The 23718-nt window shown below is 39.7% G+C and overlaps 1 protein-coding gene across 2 annotated transcripts; it reads left to right on the top strand.

Moving 5' to 3' along the window:
• Window positions 1–942: 942 nt before the first annotated feature.
• Window positions 943–23392, top strand: IL1RL1 (interleukin 1 receptor like 1). 2 transcript variants are annotated; one of them, XM_077914933.1, is made up of 11 exons: window positions 943–1184; window positions 2020–2201; window positions 3315–3525; window positions 4548–4725; window positions 4819–4981; window positions 7824–7895; window positions 10360–10459; window positions 10543–10688; window positions 16012–16158; window positions 17179–17346; window positions 19494–23392. In XM_077914933.1, the coding sequence occupies exons 2-11, from the start codon at window positions 2141–2143 to the stop codon at window positions 19877–19879; spliced, it is 1632 nt and encodes a 543-aa protein (XP_077771059.1). In that variant the 5' UTR covers window positions 943–1184; window positions 2020–2140; the 3' UTR covers window positions 19880–23392. The 2 variants fall into 2 exon arrangements, with proteins under 2 accessions (XP_077771059.1, XP_077771058.1); XM_077914932.1 differs by having other exon boundaries at window positions 953–1184; window positions 10318–10459.
• The last annotated feature ends 326 nt before the right edge of the window (window positions 23393–23718 follow it).

The following is a 23718-nucleotide window of genomic DNA, read 5'->3' as shown; positions in this document are numbered from 1 at the left end:
TTAGAATCCTTTGTTAGCAGCACCTCCTCTCGCCACCTTGCTCACTCAGTGGCAGTGTGACCTCGTGGTTAGGTGTCTAGCCTTTGGAGACAGCCTGCTTGGGTTCTGTCTCTTAGCAGTATGTGACTTGCCCAAGGTACTCAACTTTTCTGGGCCTAAGTGTTCTTATCTAGAAAATGGGCATTATAACAATAGCACCTGCCTCCCTGGGTGTTGTGACAATGAAGGAGTTAACACATGTAAGTCACTTAGAACAGAATCTTGGCACAGAGTGAGTTCTAGATAAAGCTTAACTATTATCATTATATTATTGTGTGGGTCTGCAATTAGTCCCTGAATCCTTTGGGGATGTGATAAGTTTTAAAAATGAGTTGCATTTACTCATAATAGAGTCACTCCATCTATGCATAGCTGAAATCTAATTTTGCAATTAACATGTGTTTTGTATGGAGTCGAAGAGTTGAAGGTATGGTCTTCCTTATAGGGCCTCCCGTGGTAACCTTCTTACTCATAGTTTCCCTCTATGCTCTCGAACTCGTTAGAAAAATTTCCCTTCTCCATCCAAACTGAAATGAGTCCCTACAGGGACTTAGAACTGAGGAGCTGAGATGCCGGGGAATCTGGCTTTGGACAAGACGATGTCACATTCTGAACCACAGACAGAGCATTTACAAACTTCCGGAAAGTCCAGCTTCCTTCTTGTTGCTTGTCTCCTCCTTTGTTTTTGGAACTGTCTCCATCAAAGCTGCCAAAACTAGATGAGCTTGCTTGGCTAATGTCTGCCAAATGAAGTGTTGAGGGATATCTGGAAAGGCCAACCCAAAGCGCCAGGATTTCAGTATCATTGAGAACCCAATGAGGTAAAAAGAGGAGGTAGTTTAATTATTTCCTCTTAAGGCATTACTCAGTGTTGTCCTTATGTTTAAATATTTATGTACCAAGGTCAAGAATTCTTGGTACATGATGCACCAGGATTTTTGAACAGTCATAAATCGTGGCTAAAAATCTAACTTCAGTGTGGGTGGAGTGATGAATTTCAGGATGTCTTTGAGTGTCTCCTCTTCAAAATATAAGAGAGAGGCCATACACCTGAGGAGTCTTCAGGGCAAGAGACTCGGGAGCTGGAAACTATTCCTTGCTCAGTCACAGACTTGGATTTTATTCCCTTCTGCCTTTCAGTTTGGGTAAGCCTCAATTACTTATCTAAAGTTTATAATAAAAACTTGTCCATATAAGTAATAGGAAAAGTGCCAACAATTGATGTTTAGAGGAAATGTGCTTTCTTGAACTATATATATTAAGGTTGTTGTATCTGTCGTTCTGTTTGCCAATTTCTGTATTAGTTCAATCCCTTCCATGCCTTTTTAAGAAAAAAACATCTAGTTAAATTTTTCTTTTGGTGAAAGGAAAAAGAAAAGCATGTAATATTTTTCACAGACCTTCGACAATTCTTAGAAAAACTTTGGTGAGTCTTGGGGACACGCTGAGGCAGGGACACATTTTGTGTAGTGTCTAGGGCAATCACTTGATTAACACTTTACCAATCACTTTCCTATATTTTTAGTTGCTTTGTGATGACTATTTGTGTATGTGTCTGCATGTGGGTCACACATGTGTGCAGGCAAGTCCCCAGCCTATGTGCATATCTGTGGATTTATGTTAGCATTTATAACATTGTATTTTCTAGGGTCTGTTGAAATATAGTTTTAATTTGTTTCAAAAATGACAACTACTTTTCTTTCCTCCTAATTCAGCTTCTTCCAGTCCATTCTCATGATACTATGAAATAGTACAACTATTGCAAGGCCTCTGTTGTCCAAAGGTTCAGTAGGAATAAATGCAATGTTTCATATCTGAAACCCTGCTGTTATACATATTTCTACCTAATGAATACCTGTTGATTGATGAATTCTCCTAGGGGGTATTGGACAAGTAAAAATCATGGCAATTTTGCTTGTGATTCTGTGTGATTTATGTTTCAGTGGAGACACTAAAACTCTTTCTAACTGTAAATCTCAGGGGGCACCATCAACCTCCTAGGGGAGACCTTCACCATCATATGTCACGGATTCACCTTGAATAATCTCAACAAGCAAGTTGCTCAAGTAACTAACACTTGTTCTGGATTGATAAACTGACAATGAGACTTTGGGTCTTGGCACTTCTGACAATTCTTGAACATTACACAGCAGCTAAGTTTAGTAAGTACCGCTTTTCTTTCTTTCTTTCTCTTTCTTTCTTTCTTTCTTTCTTTCTTTCTTTCTTTCTTTCTTTCTTTCTTTTTCTTTCTTTCTTTCTTTCTTTCTTTCTTTCTTTTTCTTTCTTTCTTTCTTTCTTTCTTTCTTTCTTTCTTTCTTTCTTTTTTTCTTTCTTCTTTCTTCTTTCTTTCTTTCTTTCTTTTAAAATTTATCTATTCATGAGAGACACACACACACAGAGAGAGAGAGAGAGAGAGAAAGAAAGAGGCAGAGACATAGGCAGAGAAAGAAGCAGGCTCCCTGTAGGGAGCCTGATGTGGGACTCAATCCCAGGACCCTGGGATCACACCCTGAGCCAAAGGCAGACACTCTTCCACTGAGCCACCCAGATGCCCCTAAGTACTGCTTTTCAACTAAAATTGTAAAATTAATTTCAAAAACATTTCCCTTTTTTTAAAAAAAAGATTTTATTTGAGAGAGAGCATACATAAGCTGTGGCAAAGAGCAGAGTCAGGGGGAGAAGCAGACTCCCCCTTGAGCAGGGAGCCCGATGTGGGACTCCATCCCAGGATCCTGGGATCATGATCTGAGGGGAAGGCAGACGCTTAACCAAATGAGCCACCCAGGCACCCCATCATTTACCCTATTTAAAACTGCTTGCTTCTGGTTGTTCCAGTTGAATTGAAACCTGGAAAATTCATTTATGCTCTACAGACATTCAGTACTACAAATCTATAAGGAAAAATTCTTCACAACAAATATATCATAATTTTAGCTTTACATAATTTTAAAACATCAAAATTTAATGTGCTGCCTGTGCGTAGGAGGCGCTGTAAGCATTTGTTGCCCTGCAGCATACTTCCTAGAGACGGATGTGGCTGCTTTCCCACTGGAGCAGTGTGAAGGAGGGTTAGCTCCAAGTTAACTCTATCTGTGGTACCCATCAGAACAGTTCATAAAAGACCTTCATCATTTACTATTCTTTCTCAGTGACATGTCACAAAGAGTGGTTGATTTCTAGACCTAATCGTAGAAGGATAGAATATAGCAATTATAATGTCCTTCTAGATCATTTCAGGATCAGATTTATGTGTTGTTTGTTTCTTGTATTTGCAGGCAAATCATCTTGGGGGCTGGAAAATGAGGCTTTAATTGTGAGATGTCCTAGGCAAGGAAAGTCTCGGTATCCTGTGGATTGGTATGACTCAAAAACCAACAAAAGTATAACCACCCAGAAAAGAAATCGTGTATTCGCCTCGGGGGAACGTCTTAAGTTTCTCCCAGCCAAAGTCAAGGATTCTGGAATTTACACTTGCATTATCAGAAGGTATTAACCAGGCAGCCACCATGATCTTTGCAATTGTTCCCCTTCCTTTGATAGTTGATGGCATGAGCTCTCCTCCCTTTCTTTCCCTTTCTAGACCTTTGTGGGACTGTTGATTTTATAAAGTGGTTTGAATAGAAGAGTACTTCTAGAAACACCATCAGGTTGGGGTTTGGGTGATTATGAACTATTTAGAGGGAGAACTGCAAAAATTAACTTGTAGCCAATTAGGAAATGACTTAGCTTTCCTAGTGACCAAGAGAATTGAGAGCAATATCTCACTTTGGCTGGAAGTAAGAACAAACTAGCAAAAAAGACCCAGCAATCTGGATGTCAGGCACCAAGGAGGCCTAGGGTGGGTGCCAAAGGGCAGTTACCAACGCCTTAAACCTGAGAGGTAAGCTGAGGGGGGTTACGTACAATCGTGTGCCTGATTACTTACCATACATATACATCTTTAAATGTTTTGATCTTGTGCTTGGATTTGGTACGTACACTTTATCAGATGAACTACATCAAAATGCAGTTAGGCACCTGGGTTCTGAGGTCAGACCAGTTTTAGTTTCAAATTTGAATTCTGTTGGCTGTGTGAAGCCAACAAGTGACTTTTCTGTCCCTCTGTTTCCTTATCTACAGAATACATATGATAATATAGCCTACTTCAAAGCATCCCTATGAGAATAAAATGATGTCATGTTAGTACCATGAATGGTCCATAGTGAACTGTCAATAAATACCAATTATCTTTATAATAGTCTGTTCTTGGCATGACAGCAGATACAGTGTATAAAGAAATGGCAAGGGAGTCATTTTCAGGGCTACCAGAGGGGTTATGTTTTATCTCAAATGCAACACAAAAAAAGTATTTAGAACTCTAGATTTTAATAACTGTTTTTAAATAAGAAAAGAACCCCAGTACATCAATTATTTGAAGAAAAAAAAAAGCAGTGTTACATAAAAGCTAGAATTGGATAAAGTCATTTCATAATGCTGAGTAACTTTTTAAATCATTTGACTTATTTTAGTAGTCCTACCACCAATAAGACTGGATATGTGAACGTCACCATATATAAAAAACAACCAGATTGCCGTATTCCAGATCATCTGATATATTCAACAACATATGGATCAGAAAAAAATTCCAAAGTATATTGTCCTACAATTGACTTCTACAATTGGACAGCACCTGTTGAGTGGTTTAAGGTAACAGGAAATTTGGGGGGAAATGGATGAGAATTATACAAAACAGGTGCAAGTAAAGAGTTGGCAAAAATGGAATGGAATTTTTCATTTCAGAATTGCAAAGTTCTTCAAGGACCAAGGTTTCACATACACAGGACCTTTTTGCTGATTGACAATGCAACTAGCAAGGACACGGGTGATTATACATGCAGATTTATGCACAATGAAAATGGAATCAATTACAGCGTGACAGCAACCAGATCATTCGTTGTGCAAAGTAAGCTACTGAATTTAACAAAATAGAATATTTGAAAAAAAAATAATGTAAGAGGAATTGTGCCCTTCTTGTTGATTTTCCTATAGACTCCTAGGGGACACATTCCAAACACCCTACTGGATGCCTGAAACAGGGGATAGTACTGACCTTATATATACTACGTGTTTTCCCATCCATGCATACCTATGATAAGGTTTGATTGATAAATTAAGCATGGTAAGAGATTAGCAATAATAACTAATAATGAAATAGAATGATTACAATATACTATGACAAAAGTTACCATAGATTTTAGCAAACTCAGTGTATGATTATTTTTTTCCTTATTATGTCGAGAACTTTCACCTTTTCACTTAAAGCCTCTCTTTGGCTTTTCCGCGTTGCCAGCATCATGATTCTTGTGCTTTGGGGGCATACTTGAGTAAAATAAAGGTCACCTGAACACAAGCCATGTGATACCATCAGTCTGCTCATAACCAAGATAGCTACTAAGTGACTAATGGGCATGTGACAGACACAGTGTGGATGGCTGGACCAAGGTCCTATTCACGTCCTGGGTGGGACAGAGTGGCACACCGTGAGATTTTATCATTTTCTTTAGAACAGTGAGCAATTTAAAATTTATGAGTCATTTCTTTCTGGAATTTTCAATTTCATCTTTTTGGGCCAAGATTGACTGTGAAAAGTAAAACTGGGAATCGGGAGCACTACTATACTTCATGATCCTCCCTAAGATGTCCTCCAGCTTCAGCTTATCTTGCACATTCTCTACAATAGAGCAAAGAGCTTTTCTGAATGCACAATCAAGGGACATCTGGGTGGCTCAGTGAAAGAGCATCTGCCTTTGGCTCATGGCGTGATCCCAGGGTCCTGGGATCAAGTTCCACATCGGGCTCGCTGCAGGGAGCCTGCTTCTCCCTCTGCCTATGTCTCTGCCTCTCTGTGTCTCTCTCATGGGTAAATGAATAAAATCTTAAAAAAAAAAATGCACTATCAAGATTTAAGAAATTTTAGAGGGAGATTATGCTACTAATCTAAAGCCAGATCTGTTCTTTCCTCTATGACTTAACTTTTCAAAGATGGCATGATCTGAATGTCAACTTAATAAACTTTTTTGGATGGCAATACAAGTATTTGCAGAGCCAGATTAACTTTTCTTTTCCCAATTTGTTGTCAGAAGTTATATAGATAGAAAAAAATCCATTTAATCTCAAATATAATTAACTGGATTAGAAATTTAGTGACAAGTTCTATAAAGGGATAGAAACATATTGTGTGGTTTTTAACTGTCAGCCTGAAGCTGTCAGGAGGCAATAAATAAGCAAATTTGAAATCAAAGAATTGCAACAAATTTGGGTAGCAACCCAAATAGTGTCCCACTAGGGAGCAAAAGTCAGGGGTTTTTAAAGCAAAAAGGGAATGCCTGTATACTTTGTTTACTAAGAATTCTGTTGGGTATTGGCAGTGAAAAGCTAATCTTTACTAATATAATTGGTGACTAAGGCTATCACTAAGTGAGTCCCTTATTGTACCAAGTTGCAGATGTTTGAGCTCAGTCTTGGAATATTTGTGGTCTGACTAGTTCAAAAATTCATAGTTCCACCAGTGAGGACATGGGACCTATCTCCTTAATGGCTTCTTGGCTCCATTCCAAAACCTTTTGGCCCAAGTGGCACCATTCTATTTCACCTTTCGCACAATCCTGGTTTGCAATAATTTCTACATTATCAAGGACCTCAAGTAGATAATTTGATTCTAAAAAGTGTTTTTTGAATATTAAAGTCCATAAGACCCTATTCAGAGGAAACACCTCACAACCACACCTATCAAATCTACAAGGAATCAGGGTTTCCTTAGCATCACTTAATCCATGGATACAGATGAAGTAGCACCAGTGAGTGTGGCAGATTTCTCAGGGTAAAGTGACCCTGGAGACAGGTTTTTGTTTGGAAGGTTTACAGAACCTACTGAAACTGCTCTACCACTGTAGAGCACTGGACCACATTTCTTTTGATGTCTCTTACTGTTTAACATTGAAACCTGCTGGGATCTTTAATCACACTGTCCTGAAATAAATGGGAATCAAGTGGTGTAGGAATCAGCAGTGCTCCAGAAGAGCTCTTTCACTGTCTCTAGGCATCGGTGCCACAGCCAATTAGAATTTCCTTACGGGATGGGCCACAATGGGGGAAATCCGTGAGTGGAAGTTATGGGCTTACGTGTTTGTCATATTCATAGGGCTTTTTTTTTTCACTCAACAAGCATTTAAATACATGCTAATGTTTCATGGGACTTTTGAAATCTTCTTTACTGTAATGCTGTGCTTATTCTGTGGAATTATGGTTTTCTAGCAATTGCCAGGTCATGCAATTTATTTGATGTGTTGGTCTAACATTTGTTTTATTTTTTTATTTTTTATTTTTTATTTTTTTAGATTTTTATTTTTATTTATTCATTCGAGACACAGAGAGAGAGAGACAGGCAGAGGGAGAAGCAGGCTCCATGCAGGGAGCCCGACGTGGGACTCGATCCCGGGTCTCCAGGATCAGGCCCCGGGCTGAAGGCCCCGCTAAACCGCTGAGCCACCGGGGCTGTCCTAACATTTGTTTTAATGATATAAAATAGATTAGGAAATATCAAAGAGTATCATAGGTAGTAAGATAAAGTATTACATGAATGTTTTCTTTTTCATTTGTGTGTGTATCTATTGCTGTGGGTCATTGTCAGAAAAATTTGAGGAGCATTGCCATGAAATAGGATAGAAATATGAAAATGCAAGCTTCAAACTGATGACCATCCAATGCTATCTTAATATTAATATTCTCTTTGTCTTTGATTTAAGATAAGGAAAGCCTTTCTTGGTTTCCAGTAATTCTAGCGCCTCCACAAAATGAAACAAAAGAAGTGGAAATTGGTAAGAAGACTTTAAGAATGCTATAAATGTTACCTGGAGAATCCTTCCATATGACCCTTGGTCTGAATTCCCCAGGCATGGGTCAGGCAGTTAACAGAATGGACCTTGGGGATTCAATGAAATGTCATGTAAAGAAGCATCCACCGGGGCACTTGCTAATATTAGGAATTCCCAGCATTTACATTTGTATTTTTTTTTATACTTTATTTATTTATTTTTTTATTGGTGTTCAATTTACTAACATACAGAATAACACCCAGTGCCCGTCACCCATTCACTCCCACCCCCCGCCCTCCTCCCCTTCTACCACCCCTAGTTCGTTTCCCAGAGTTAGCAGTCTTTACGTTCTGTCTCCCTTTCTGATATTTCCCACACATTTCTTCTCCCTTCCCTTATTTTCCCTTTCACTATTATTTATATTCCCCAAATGAATGAGAACATATAATGTTTGTCCTTCTCCAACTGACTTACTTCACTCAGCATAATACCCTCCAGTTCCATCCACGTTGAAGCAAATGGTGGGTATTTGTCATTTCTAATAGCTGAGTAATATTCCATTGTATACATAAACCACATCTTCTTTATCCATTCATCTTTCGTTGGACACCGAGGCTCCTTCCACAGTTTGGCTATAGTGGCCATTGCTGCTAGAAACATCGGGGTGCAGGTGTCCCGGCGTTTCATTGCATTTGTATCTTTGGGGTAAATCCCCAACAGTGCAATTGCTGGGTCGTAGGGCAGGTATATTTTTAACTGTTTGAGGAACCTCCACACAGTTTTCCAGAGTGGCTGCACCAGTTCACATTCCCACCAACAGTGTAAGAGGGTTCCCTTTTCTCCGCATCCTCTCCAACATTTGTTGTTTCCTGCCTTGTTAATTTTCCCCATTCTCACTGGTGTGAGGTGGTATCTCATTGTAGTTTTGATTTGTATTTCCCTGATGGCAAGTGATGCAGAGCATTTTCTCATATGCATGTTGGCCATGTCTATGTCTTCCTCTGTGAGATTTCTGTTCATGTCTTTTGCCCATTTCATGATTGGATTGTTTGTTTCTTTGGTGTTGAGTTTAATAAGTTCTTTATAGATCTTGGAAACTAGCCCTTTATCTGATATGTCATTTGCAAATATCTTCTCCCATTCTGTACTTGTAACTCGTGGTGCTTTCACAGTATTATCTTATTTCATTTTTACTTCTCTCCAGGAGGCAGACATTGTTCTCAATTTATACTTGTGGATACTTTGGCTCCAGTAGGATCAATAACATGCCCAAGGTTGTGGATAATCAATGATAGAAGGATAAGAACTCAAGCTTTCCGACTCCACCTATCTCTGCCTTCTCTGGTTCCCCACCAGAAATGAGATACAACTCAAAGTTCTTGGTCTAAAGACAAGTCCCTTCAAGAACTGGTTCCCACCATATCCTGGACCATCTGCAACTATTAACCCCATGTGCCCCGTGTCCCCACCACACTGGCCTCCTCACAGTTGTTACACTGATGGGCAGCATTTCCACATTCTTTCTTGCCTTTTGTCCATGTTGTTCCTCCTTCTCATCTCTCAACACTGAGCTCAAATACCATTCCTCATGCCACCTTCCTTACCTCCCTCTGGGAGCCCCATCCAGAGCCTCCATCTGATCAGGTCCAAGGAAACCATTTCCATGTAGAGCATGGCAGACCTGCTCCCTGAAATGACATCTCCCTCTGTATTCCCCTCTTCTCCCTCCTCTTCCTTCAATTCCCATTTGTCATTTGTCAATCTTTCCATAGAAGACTAGAATACCCTGTGTTTTAATAATTTGTGTGAACGGTTATCACCTTCTGAGACACTCTGCATTCCTCATCCCTCTTCAGATGCATTATTTCTTGACCCAGGAACCAAGGGCTCAGTGAGGGATGGCTGAATGCATGTTCCCAGGCAGGAGGGCAGTCCTCAAGCTTTCAGTTCAGGGTGGAGGAAGCCTCAAGCAAAAGTTGTAATGGAGAATTCTCTTGAACAATTAAATACTGGGATTGGAGCTCGGTCAAGTTAAACACAGTTTTACCAACATAGTGGCTTCCAGAGAGATGAAGATAATTCAATAAAAGGAGAAAGATGTGGAAGAGAGAAGTTACAAAGAAATTCTAATTTAGAGTAAAAAGAAGCCCCATCTTCTAATGTGGAATTGATGAAACCAGAGTTATTTCCCTCTTAGTTAATGCAGTAGGTGAGAGGGGAGTGGGAACAGAGCTTCCTTCAAACCGTGACCAAAGGGGATAGAGGTGAGGTGAGGGCCCAGGACATGGAGGTGCTGATGATAAGGAAGGGGAATGGGATCAGTTCCCAGCACACACAGGGGGTTCTACTATTTTTTTTTCACCCTGAATGCAATACTATTGACAGAACTGAATGTTATTGGTGAACTTCTTCACTTCTCATCTAGGAAAACCAGCAAACATCCTCTGCTCTGCTTGCTTTGGGAAAGGCTCTCAGATGATGTCTGGCGTCCGGTGGTTGGTGAACAGAACTACAGCTCAGAACTTTGGTGAAGCAAGAATTCAAGAGGAACGGGAGCCAAATCAAAGGTATTTTTATACGAAAGTGAAAATATCCCCACACAGTTTGCAGCAGCCAAGTAAGCACTAAAAGTAACACATTGCCCTTTCAGTTTTAGCAATGAGATGACGTGTCAGAGCACCATTTTAAGAATAAATGACGTGAGAGAAGAGGATTTATCACTGCGGTATGACTGTCTGGCTCAGAATTTGCATGGCAAGATACGGCACACCATAAGACTAAAGTGGAAAAGTCCAAGTAAGGAGTGCTCCCGAGACTTGGGTCACCCGAGTCAACTGCATCAACTGAGATCATTTTCTTAGGGAACAGTGTGCTGGAGTGTGGCTCCAGGGCGGGTGTTCCCCGACAATGGAAGTGTCCCATCTCATAAAATGTGCTCCTCCTCTTAAGGACACTGACCATTTGTAGTATGGGTCCCCTCGTTGCCTCTACATCTTTACTTCCCCCTACCCACCTGCCCCCCTCTGTTCTCCCTTCTGTCATCCCGCTCCTCTCCCTCCACTGCTCCCCTCTTCTCCCTCCTCTTCCTTCTATTCCTCCTCTCCTTCTTCCTCCCAACCTCTCCTCTCCCTGATCCCTCCTCCTTCTTCTCACTCCTCCCACCCTTTGCCTCCACCCCTTCTTCCTCTCCTCCCCTTCCTCCTCCTCTGCCTTCTCTCCCTCCTCCACCACTCTCCTCCCTGTCCCCTCCCACCTTACCTTCTCTCATCTTAGTTCCTCTTTAACACTCAACTGCCTCCTTGGCCATCCTTCTGTTTTCATCAGCTCTCTCTGCCTCATTATATATGAAAGACAACACACTAACTGTAAACCATTGAACATGCTGTTACCTTTCATGACTTTTATGACATGTTATAAACATGTCCCCTTTTATCATTTTTTTTTTGGTCATAAAGCTTGCACATTTTGTTAGTGAGGCTGGCAAAGTGGATGAAAAGGTGAAGTACTTAACTACTGCCCATCCCAGTGCGAACTTCTTAGACACTACTTTGTAATAAGACATCATGTGCTATCGTTGCTAAATTTCAGAAAATAGCAAATTTATTTATTTATTTGTTTGTTTTTTTTCTACTTGCAAGCCTAACATATTTACTGTCTGGGCCTTTCCAGAAATAGTGAGTTTCCCCCTGCAAAAAAAATTATTTGTGTGCTAACACTATATTGTCTTATTTACTGTAACTTTACAATCAACCTTAAATTTGGGTAGCATGAGTCTTCTTATTTTGCTCTTCATCAAGATTGTCTTGACTATTCTTCAGCCTTCATATTGCCACATAAAAATTCTCTTCAGATGTATTTTGATTATAAACATGTTTTTCTACGAGTTACATAGAAAGTTTTGCAACTTATTTTATAATTACTTAATTTATAGTAGAAATATTTCCATGATATTAAATGTTCTACACCAGCCTTTGTAAAGGCTTCATAGTATTCAGTTATACAGATAACTGAATTTATTTCAACAAATACATTGTTTGACTACATGTCTTTCTTTTTCTGTCTTTTTAAAAATTCAATTTATTTAAGCTCAAAAAAGGAAAAAGAAAATAGTTCACTTATTTCTCCCACCTCCTCACCCCTTTCTCTGGAACTACAATCTAGATACGGGTAAAATTCACAGGAAATCTAGTAGCTCAGCTAATTTCTTTACTGTATCTGTTATTCAACATGCAATATAGGTATCTTTTATGAAGAGCCTTCCTTGGCCATTAGTTTGGAGTATATTTGTTTCTTTCAGGTGTTCCCATAGGGCCCTGTCCTATCTCTACACTCATCACACTTACAAAAATCTGTTTGGGAGTCTGCTGAACGTGACTATAAGCTCCAAGAGGGCAGGAATGACGTCTCATTCGTCTTTGTGTCCTTGGTCTATAGTGCAATGCCTGGTACCTAGCATGCACTCAACAAACATTTGTTGAATGAATAAATGAACAAACACCAAAGTTATCAAGAAAAACCATTTTTTGTACATCTCCATGGCTCTAGCTTATAAGGCTTAATTATTCAACAAAATAACAATTTACATTTATGTTTGTTAAGCTGGATAACCTTCCCAGTGACTTCAAAAGGCCAAATTACTTATAATTTCCCTGTAGGTTTATCTGAATCTAGCATGCCTTTAATGACTTCATTGTAATTTGATGCAATAAAAGATAATTATAAAAAATAGGAAGCTGATTATTCTTCAATAGATCACATTCAGACACTATATATAATCTTTTAAAATGTAACATTCTCTTTCACAAATAATCAGCAGCATATGGAAGCAAGGTGCGGAGAATGATCTGTCTTGGGTATAGGTAACGAGAGGACACATTGTCTGTAAGAATCCAAAACAGTAATAAGACCATCTTGAGAGTTTTTGTGCTTTTATTTTTTTAAAGATTTTTATTTATTTATATGAGAGAGAGAGAGAGAGCACAAAAGGGGGGAGCAGCAGCAAGAGAGAGAGGAGAAGCAGACTCCTCTGCTGAGCAGAGCTCGACTCGAGGATTGATGTGGGACTCAACCCCAGGACCCAGGGTTTATGACCTGAGTCAAAGGCAGATCTTAACTAACTGAGCTATCCAGGCAGCCCAGAGTCATTGCACTTTTAATCTCACCTTTCCCATTGCTAACCAACGTCAGTAATGACACATTCCTCCTCTGGGGGGCAGAGTGCTTCTTCCTCCCACCGCCCTGGTATGTCACTGCTTTGCAGTGATGTCAGCAAAAATAGTTTTACAAGCATTTCCTTCCTGAGCACCTGTCAACTTCCTCCCTTGTTTGCATTTCCAAGCAAAGACATCCTGTTTGTTAGATGAAGCACTTAATCCAGTATAAAAGGGCGAGGGGGAGAAAAATATGATATTTTTACACTTGTTATTCCATGCACAACTATGTGGAAATTACTTAATGTGTTTGTCACTTAGCCAAGGGAGATTAAACCCTCAGTTGATACCCCTAAGTGGAATTATAGGCTGGATTAACTTGGATAAACATACAGAGGCACAACCTGATGAAAAAAAAATGGAGATGATGGAAAAGGAGACCACCAATTTGATGTGTTTGTGATTAAGTCTCTACTTGAAGTGGTGCTTGGGATTTTTGCTTTAATTCAGACTTAAACCATCAATTTGTAAGTTTTTTTAAAAACAAAGAGAATCATGATATTGAGTGCTATCAAGTTCCACGGGTCGCCAGGTTTCACCCCAGGACATATGGACCATGTCACAATGTTCTATCTGGGCAGTCTGGTGGTGGGAGCTAGCACAGTGGATCCTTGAGGATCGGGGAAGCCGTGCCCCCAACCCAGCACTGTCATTGCCTCAACATCCCTACAATGTAAGCCTTGCTTATGTTGTCACGTTGTGAATGTTCTCTGATTATCTGTGTATTGGAATTGTTTTCATGTTACGTGTACTTAGTGACTTTTTTCCTTCTAGTTTCTTTGTATGTATTACCGTCCCCCTGTTTTTCTTCAAATTAACATGGTTATGCTCTGTTTCGACAACTCTGGACATTAAACAAAAACTGTTGTTATGGCAGTTTGTCACAATGAATTCCTTTATTTCTCATCACAAAATAAAAGAAATCACAACATTGTCTCAAATTTCAAAAACAAAAACTTTAAAAGCTTATGTTCCCATATTATTTGACATGATTAAATAAATATTTGATACTCATAATGATAGTAGTACACATTTATTCATTGTTTCCTTTGGACTTGTCTAATTATTTTCCACTTAATTTCTTATGTATTGGAATAATATTCCATGAGGAAGAGACTGTTACTATCATCCAGTTTTGCAGATAACGAAACTGAACCCAAGGAGGTTGAATATCTTACCAAGTATTATAGTTAGAGCCAGATTCAAACTTAAGTGGTGTTTTCCTGTTTATAAACACTTTCAGAAAGTATTTAGTGTTTAGCTACCACACAGGGAATTATTTATACACGTATAAAGTCATTAACAAAAAGATATTGAACTCGAACTTTCATTCCTGTCTTGGATTAACTTCTTTCCTCCAGTGGAAGTGGCCAGCCACATGCACAGTTACTTCACCAGGATCCTCCCAAGATATGTAGGTTCCCAGAGGGCATCCAGATGGGACTTTTAGAGAGAGAGAATGAGAGAGAGAGACCTGGAGGGGAAGCCTGTTGAAATGCTTAACTTTGGGAGTATTTATCATTTAAATTGATGACTGTGCAGATAGTAAGCTCTGCCAATTTGCAACCTCCACCCCCCGCCCCTGGTTTTGAATCTCTTCACTTGGCCATTCTTGATTTCATGATGCTGGATACTCAGGATGCTGATGAGCTATGGGAGGAATCTGTGAATATGGATGAATGATTTTCTATGACAAAGCTGGGAACCCATGCTCTGAGACTTCAGATAAAAATACGGGGGGAATACTAGAATAGCCAAATCTTTGAGCTTCTTGTCACATTCATCCTTAAGTGGGACTACTTGTAAGTGGATACTTAATTTTAAAGAGAAGTAAACTTAAAACAGCCAAAAATACCATTAATGAGTACAATTCTTGTATTCAATTTGTATGTATCTGTTGCAAGTCCTTGAAATCGGAAACCATCTTGTGCATGCATTTTGTGGGGCAGTGAGTACAAGACACAGTTCCATGATGAGAAAAGGAAGAAGTGTGTTTAGAACCTAGAGCCCCAGAAATTTGACTTCCTCATCAATTATGCTTTAGAGACTTACATGACCCTGGTTTCTTCCCTACTTTTCTATGCAGTAAGACCCCAGGACCGTTTGATTCGTTCTCCTTAATGCCCTAACACCAGACATATCCGTTCCTCTGTCATTATTACACAAATCTGAACTCTCCTTATCTCTCACAAGTGTTACAAAAACTTCCCATTCATTTTTCTCTTCCCACAGAAACAAATCTTCTGCTACCTTTAGATTAATCTTGCTTGTCAACCACTTTCATTGTTAACACCCCACCCAACACTCTTCAGTGGCTCCTGGGACCTTTCCAAATAAAGGCAAAATGCCTTAATAGGAGCCCCAAGTCTGGCCAGAACTTAGCCCTGACCCACATTTCTTATTGCGTCTTCCACTAATTCCCCAAACTGGAATATCCCAGTTCCTCAGAGAACATACCCCGTCTCTGGCCTTGGGCTTACTGCAGGAGTACATTTGAGAGGAGTGCATTTTTCTTATCTTGCAGTTCTATAAATTTTAACTATTCTTCAGGGACCTCATCCTGCAAGAAGCCTTCATGGCCCAGTCTAGCATGGAGTGAGCACTCCTAAGAACCTCTACCAACTCAAATTACACTGTTACCTCCTATCTTAGTTAAGTTTACTTTTGCCTCGGCACCTTTTATGCTTTGAGCATCCCCTAGGATGCCTAGCTCACTGCCTTGCACAGAGTAGGCGCTCAATAAATGTTCACTTACTGATTCTTAAAGCAGCCATGGAAATTCCAGGTAGGCATGTCTTGTATGAATCTGTTGTACTCCCAATAGACGTCAGCATCCATATATTTGTTTATTTTGCCTTGTTCTAGTAAAAATAGTGATCTTTTTTGTTCTGCCTTTATCTTTTGAATAGTTGACAAGCAAAGCACCTACTACATACTTGCGGGATTTAGCGTCTTGTTAATGCTAATCAATGTCATGGTGATAATATTAAAAGTGTTCTGGATTGAGGTTATTCTGCTCTGGAGAGACATAGCTAGACCTTACAAAACTAAGAATGGTAAGTGGCAAGTTTCACATTTTTTTTTTTCAAAAGAAAAAGATCCAACAAAAAGAAAGAAAGAAAGAAAGAAAGAAAGAAAGAAAGAAAGAAAGAAAGAAAGAAAAAGAAAAAGATTCATAATGGTTGTGGGTTACTTGTCTGTTGATCTTTTAATAGCTATGCTACTAAACTTAGATTTTGCTCACCAACATTGTCAGCAGGCCATTCTCTATCATCTTTTGTTGCTCCTTATGGTTCTGAGATTCATTTCAACAGTTCAAATTTCCTTCCTCTCTAAATTAATAACAGAATTGGCCCAAGCCCAGAAAAGTTTAAACAGTTTGGAAAATGTGTTATTGGTAAAACTTTATGGAACTGCAAACATTAACAGAAGTGTTGTTGTTTTCCAGATGTGAATAGCTTAGAAAGAGCCATCAGAATGTAGGTGTAGTTTACCAGAAAGCCCACTCCATAAAGAGTCCTATTTATGCACATAAATGAAAGAATACATTTATGCCTGCTAAATCAGAACACCATTCTTTCCTTTGGAGGCAGGTGTACTTTACACTTTCCATATGGTCCACTCAACTAGGACTAATTATTTGATTTCTGGGACATGCAGATCATTTAAAAATTTTTTTCCTTTCGCATTTTCACTTCCTAGGGTAAGCAACAACAGCTAAATTGAGCTCAACTCCAAACAACAGAAGATTCCTTACCAATGAAAATAAATATTTATCAGTAAATTATTAATTAAGTTTGACCATGTGGTGTGTGCAAAACTGGACTGACTCTTGTCTACTCTCTATCATCCAGTCTGAGACAGGAAAGAAGCCAACTTTGGGATTAAGATTGATGTCCTGATGACATTTTATGGCAGTAGATTGTTGTCACCATCTCTGGATTCTAGAATATTTGGGGGGACAGGTGGGATTCATGCACCACCAACAATAAATTCAGTGAAGAATATGTAGCAATAATCAAATGGGAATTTTACTAGCTAACTACTAAAGTTGTATTTCTTGTTCTCATTTTCAGATGGAAAGATCTACGATGCTTATGTTATCTATCCACGGAACTATAAAAATAGTCCAGAGAGGGCCAGTGCTGTAGAGTACTTTGTCCACCAGATTTTGCCTGATGTTCTTGAAAATAAATGTGGCTATAACTTATGCATTTATGGGAGAGATCTGCTACCTGGAGAAGGTAAAGCTACCAACATACTTCAAGGACAGAAATTCACATTCATCAGAAGGCCAAGAGATAGGTGAACTTATCCCTCTGTTGGAAAGGAATTACAATAACTACTCCAGGCCTAAGACCAGAGCTTTTAAATATTTCTGTAGAAGAAGGAGATACTTACTCTTTGCTCCTCCTGCCCCCATGGCCAACCTGATCATGAGGTTTTCACAAGAGTGTCAGTGCTGTGAAGCCTTGGTAAGGTGTCCTGCCTAGGTGGATTTAGCAAGGCACTGCCCCTACTTGACTTCCCATGTCCACTGCTAGGATACCTGACATATCTTAATTCTCTCTAGAAAAGCTGAAAGAAGACCCAAAAATCAAAGAATTTTGTTCTAATATCCAGAAGCATTGGCTAAAATATTTGCAAGGATTCAGGGGTCTTTATGACTTTCCTTGTATTGGAGAAACATTTGAAATGTATATTCTCGCAACAACTAGAACTGTCTTCGGTTTTGCAATATTTCTGACTTGGAATATTTCTAGTAATTCCATGCATCTTTGACAGTTTGTTACAATTCTGGCCTTTCAGTAGCTGTTCTCTGCTTCTCTCTATATTTATGTCAAGTACCCATGAGCCCTCCTTACAGCCCTTCTTGAATTCCTCAGAGACCAGGAAGTATTTGGAATGTGAATGAGGCAGGAGCTTCATGAAAGTAGGCCCAGTAAAGTTAATGCTTAGTAGACTGTGAATTTAAACTGGCATTTCCACTGCAAAGAGGGATTCAAGCATCTGTAGATTTAGAGGAACACATAGCAGCTGAATCTGATTTGTCCTGGAATATTCAGGCAAAGTTAATCACCCCATAAGGCTGTGAGAGACTCATAAAATGAACAACTCAGGAAAATGTAACCCAAGTTTTCTCTAGAGCCTCTCTCCCCTTGGCTACTCATGCTGGTAGAGAGGAATGAGTCATGGTGCTCAAATGCTCTTTTCGTGTTCCACATCTGCTCAGGAAGCTGCTAGGACACCAACTGTTTGTGGTGTCACACTACATGCTATGTCTGGCTGTAAACCCTTCATCTCTTTTTTTCTCTGATCCATTGACCTCATTTCTAGTTCTGCCTCTCTCCAGCCCAACGTGAATGTCAGCTCACAGATGCTCCAGCTTGTATGGCCTGCATTGTGTTGTTTTTCACCTGGGAAATTTCCCATGACCCTTCCTCCAACTGTGTCCTCTGACTTTACTTTATTTTTTTATTTTTTATTTTTAGAGAGAGAGAGAGGCACAGATACAGGCAGAGAGAGGAGCAGGCTCCATTCCACACAGGGAGCCTGACATGGGATTTGATCCCGGGTCTCCAGGACCACACCCTGGGCTGAAGACAGCGCTAAACTGCTGAGCCACCCGGGCTGCCCCTCTGACCCCACTTCAATCAAAGTAAAATCCAATCTAGCAAAACAACTTCACTCGCCCCTTAGAAAAAGTTAGTGACTGGCTGCATTGGTGCATTTCTTGCCATGCTAGTGACCTTCCGTTTGCTCCTTCAAATCCACTCTGCACCCTGACCATCCAATGGCCCAGGGTAGTGAGTCATTATGGAATCCATGTCACCCCTGCCCTCTGTTCAATGCCAGGTTTGGCCAATGGAAGCACTGGCAGGAGTGCAGAGGCAGGCATCCTGGGAGGTTGCCAGGGTAGCTGGGCTCTTCTCTCCCAAGACATGGGCTCCCATTCGCTGCCTTTAGACTCATTAGGTTCCATGACTGCTTCCTCCCCTTCACACCTGGAGGGTGGTAATGTCTCCCTGGTTATTTCTAGTGCTGGGGTTCCAAGGCACCTCTCGTTGATTTCTCTTGGTTCTGTCCACATCTTTTATAAATTGTCCTTTTATTAAACTCTCTTAAGTTAGTCCTTTTGAGTCTGCTGAGCTTCCAGTTAGGATCCTGGTTGACACAAGGTCTCTACCTGGCACCATTCAACGTTTATTTCCCTAGGTCATGCAACTACATGATTTAGTCTTTCAGCTGCCACCCTCTGAGAATATCTTGAGTGGTTTTGTCCACAGTTGTATTTCTTTGATCATGCTATTGCCTTCTTGCAGTGAGATCTGAGTATTTTACACTTAAAAACACAGCAACAAGAAATCTGACCCGTGTCCTTTATTCCTAGATGCAGCCACCGCAGTGGAAACCAACATACGAAAGAGTAGGCGCCACATTTTTATCCTGACTCCTGAGATCACACACAGCAGGGAGTTTGCCTACGAGCAGGAGATCGCCCTGCACAGTGCCCTCATCCAGAACGACGCCAAGGTGATTCTTATAGAATTGGAGGCTCTGAGCAAGCCAGGTGGACTACAGTTTGGGGAGCTTCAAGATTCCCTCAAGCACCTTGTGGAAGTGCAAGGTACCATCAAGTGGAGGGAAGACCATGTGGCCAACAAACAGTCGCTGAATTCCAAATTCTGGAAGCATGTGAGGTACCACATGCCTGTGCCCAACAGACTGCCAGGGAAGACATCCAGTTTGGCTTCCCTGAGTGCCCAGGGGCAGTAGTGCTTGCTTTGATGTGCTAATGCACCAGATTTCCGTTGACCTGAACTCTTCCTGGCTGGATTACGCCATTGGACCAGACACTAGAGCAGAGGCATGAGGAGTGGGAATGTCAAGATTGTGCAGGCTTCAGGTTTCATCCATCAACTCTACTTTCATTTTCCTGATTCTGGGTGGTTGCAAAAAGCCCAGAAATTTTTATCCTTGCTCCCCCTCTCTTCAGCTCACTTTTCCGTCCTTTTCTCCCTTTGCTGATCTTTCTCCAGGTGGCCTAGGATTTCTTCATTATGCTTTTTCCACTTTCTCTCTCTTTCCTGTTTTCCTGCTCCTTATTCCTTGTCAATATTCAGCACATTGAACTTCAAACTAGATGTGTTAGAGCTAAATTTTCATGTAACCTTGAAGAACACTTAGATTCCCACAAGCAGAACTTTAGCAGTACATCTCATTCCTCACATACCAGAATATTTTACATTTTATTTGACCAGATGCTGAGTTTTATCATCTCAATGTTGCCGATGTTACTGGAGTGCCATCCCCAGTTGCCATTATAATCAAGTTTTTGCAGTTCTAAAATTTCTTTCGTAGATTTTTATTCTCTTTAGAAATATTTTTATCTCACTTTAAAAGTTACAGAAGAACAGAAAAACATGAAAGAAGAAAATAGCAAAAATTATCCATAAATCCATCATCCTAAGATAATGACTTTTAAACATTAAGGTAAATTTGAATTTGTACCGAAACATATAATTTATATAGCTGAGCTCACATGGTGTGTGGTTTTTTATATTTTGTTCTATTTTACTTCATGAAAAAAAATTGGACATGTCACTTAAATTTTAACGTTTTATTTATTTATTTTTTAAAGATTGTATTTATTTATTCATGAGAGACACAGACAGAGGCAGAGACATAGGCAGAGGAAGATGCAGGTTCCTTGTGGGGAGCCCGATATGGGACTCAATCCCAGGACCCCAGGATCATGACCTGAGCCAAAGGCAGATGCTCAACCACTGAACCACCCAGGTGCCCCAAATTTTAACATTTTAAATATTCACAGAGTTCTATTTCATGGCTGTGCACACCTGACATACCTCATTAGTTATTGTTGTATATTTGAGTTGTGCTGAATTTAAATGGCCATCATTACACGTAATTCAGGAATGATCATGTCAGTATATCTTACATTTCTCAATTATGATTTTCTTTTTTAAATTTGAGAAATTGGTTTGTTGTAACATTTCCATGAAATCAGTAGGGCTTTTGGCAGAAACATTTGGCAAAAGTGAAGTTAAGGTGCACAGTCAAGGCCACTCCCATTAATTCCCTAAAGGAGTTCACCCTCAGCTGAGATGCTTTTAAAAGTATACAATTTTGCATTTAACTGCAAAAGAAAACTGCACTCCAGATCCTTGACAGGGAGTAAAATCTTGAACTGTCACTCAATGCTTTACAGAGCCTTGCTTGAAAAGAACTTGTTTATTTCTGTAAGGTTGCCCTAAAGGATCTGTGGTTACCTATCCCTCTACATACCCTATAATCTGAATCTATACTCCCTGGATTAAGGTTGTCAGATAAAATACAAGACATCAGTTAAAGCTGAATTCAAAGAATGAAATATCATCTGAAATTAAAATTTCACTGGGAATTTTTATTTGCTAAATCTGCTTTTTTGTGGTGACATCTGATTTTATTGAACAACTAAAAAAATCAGCCTGTGAGAAGGATGCCCTCTAGTTGATTAGTTAACACCACATAATTTGGAATCAACAAGATATCCTCTGTTCTCCGCCAGCTGTGTGACCATAAGTAATACTGTCAGGAGTACATGTACCTTTAATCCAGCTTCCCTACCCACCTAGACTTACAGACAGGTGTTTGATTTATGGACATGGAGAATTTTGGAAATGATTTTATTTTCCTCTTTATATTAGCTACTTGAATGCCTCGAGCCAAATTTGGGCTCTTTCTATAGGATATAACAAGGAAGTTATAATATCTTTATTATTTTTATTTTATTTTATTTTAAAGATTTTATTTATTTATTCATGATAGACATAGAGAGAGAGGCAGAGACACAGGCAGAGGGAGAAGCAGGCTCCATGCAGGGAGCCGGACGCGGGACTCGATCCCGGGACTCCAGGATCATGCCCTGGGCCAAAGGCAGGCGCTGAACTGCTGAGCTACCCAGGGATCTCCAATCTCTTTATTTTTAAATATATTTTAACTGCCCAAATTGTAAGCTACTTTGCAAATATCCAACATTTACATTTTTATGAACATGTGCTAAATATCTCTTTGAAAGGGGCAGAGAGAGAGGAAAGGCTGTGGAAGGATACATAGGGGAATGAGGCACATTACTTTCTTTATGAGTTTCAAAGCCACAGCAGACACCAGGAGGGGTTTCGTGAATAGAATGAATTCAGTCCAACCCAGTGAGGTGTCTATTGTATGATCCTGTTACAAAATTCTGGTGAATTATAAAAACACAAGGAATTGCCCTTACTTGAGTCATATTTGCATACAATACAATGCAGATTTTAAGTTTGATGAGTCTTGACAATTACGCATACCTGTGTAGTTACCATCCCGAACAAGAGAGATATATTTCCATCAGGGGTGCCTGGGTGACTCAGTCAGTTAAGCATCTGACTCTTGATTTTGGTTCAGGGCATGATCTCTTGGGTCATGAGATCGAGCCCCACATTGGGTTCCCCAGTCAGTGGGAAGTCTGCTTGAGATGCTCCCCCTCTCCGCCTCCCTTAACTCGTGTGCTCTCTGTCTCTCTGTCTCTCTCTCAAAAAGAGTGATAGATTATAAATCTTAAAAAAAAAAAAAAGAAATATTTCCATCACCTTCCCTACTGGAGAAGTTCCATCCTGATATTTCCCAGCCAATCTCTCTCCTTCCTCAGAGGCCAATAATGTTCTGATTTCTATCTCCATTAGTTTTGATCAGATCATGAAATTTCCATCAATAAAGTCAGACAGACAGTGCTGTGACTCTGTACTTTCACACAACATAACGTTTTGGAGATGCATCCATGTTTTGTATGTGTCCATACTTTGTTTCTCTGTATTCCTGACTTGGATTCCATTGCATGGCTGTACTCAGTTTAACCTCCCCCTGGTGATGGACATATGGGTTGTTTCACATGGTACCTATAGTGAATATGGAGATTGTGAATATTCTTGTGGACATGTGTTCTTATTTCTTTTGGCTCAATACCTAAGTGTGGTCCTTTTTAGGAAACTGGCAAACTGGCAAACTAATTGTACCATTTTCATTTCCTCCGGTTATGTACAAGACTGCTCTTATTCCACCTCCTCACCAATGATTGGTATTGTTAGGTTTCTTTGAATTTTAATTATTTCAGTGGGTATTCAATGAATCTCATTATGGTTTTAATTTCCAGTTGTCTGACGATTAATGATATTGAACATTTATGTCTTATTCACCAGTAAGATTCATGTGTCTATCACTCAGTGAAAGTAAAATCTTCTACACGTTTTTAAATTGTGTTGCTTCTCTTCATGTTGTTGATGTGTGGAAATTTTTTAGATATTCTGGATACTAATTCCTTTTCAGATAGATGTAAGGTGACAATTTTTCCAGGCTTGCCTCCTTGCCTCTTTCTTTTTTTCAACGGTATCATTGATTAGTAGATGTTTTTAATTTAGGTAACATTCAATTGGTCAGTTTTTCTTATATGGTTAGTGTTGTCTGTGTCTTTTCTAAGTTTTTTTTTTAATTATTTTTTATTTTTTTATCTCAAGGTCTGGAGATATTTTCCCATGTATCTTTATGAAATATTCATGGTTCCAACTTTTATATTTAGGTCT

The sequence above is a fragment of the Canis aureus genome, chromosome 11 (genome assembly GCF_053574225.1).
Source record: "Canis aureus isolate CA01 chromosome 11, VMU_Caureus_v.1.0, whole genome shotgun sequence".
Classification (NCBI taxonomy): domain Eukaryota; kingdom Metazoa; phylum Chordata; class Mammalia; order Carnivora; family Canidae; genus Canis; species Canis aureus.
Note: the sequence above shows the minus strand (reverse complement) of the source record. Positions and strands in the feature narration are given on the sequence as shown.

Bases quoted from the DNA above. Each gene is read 5' to 3' on its own strand.
- IL1RL1 (XM_077914932.1), top strand. From the start codon at position 2,141: ATGAGACTTTGGGTCTTGGCACTTCTGACAATTCTTGAACATTACACA. The intron at 2,202-3,314 runs GTAAGTACCGCT...TTGTATTTGCAG, and splicing joins TTACACAGCAGCTAAGTTTA to GCAAATCATCTTGGGGGCTG. The intron at 16,159-17,178 runs GTAAGTGGCAAG...TCTCATTTTCAG, and splicing joins ACCTTACAAAACTAAGAATG to ATGGAAAGATCTACGATGCT.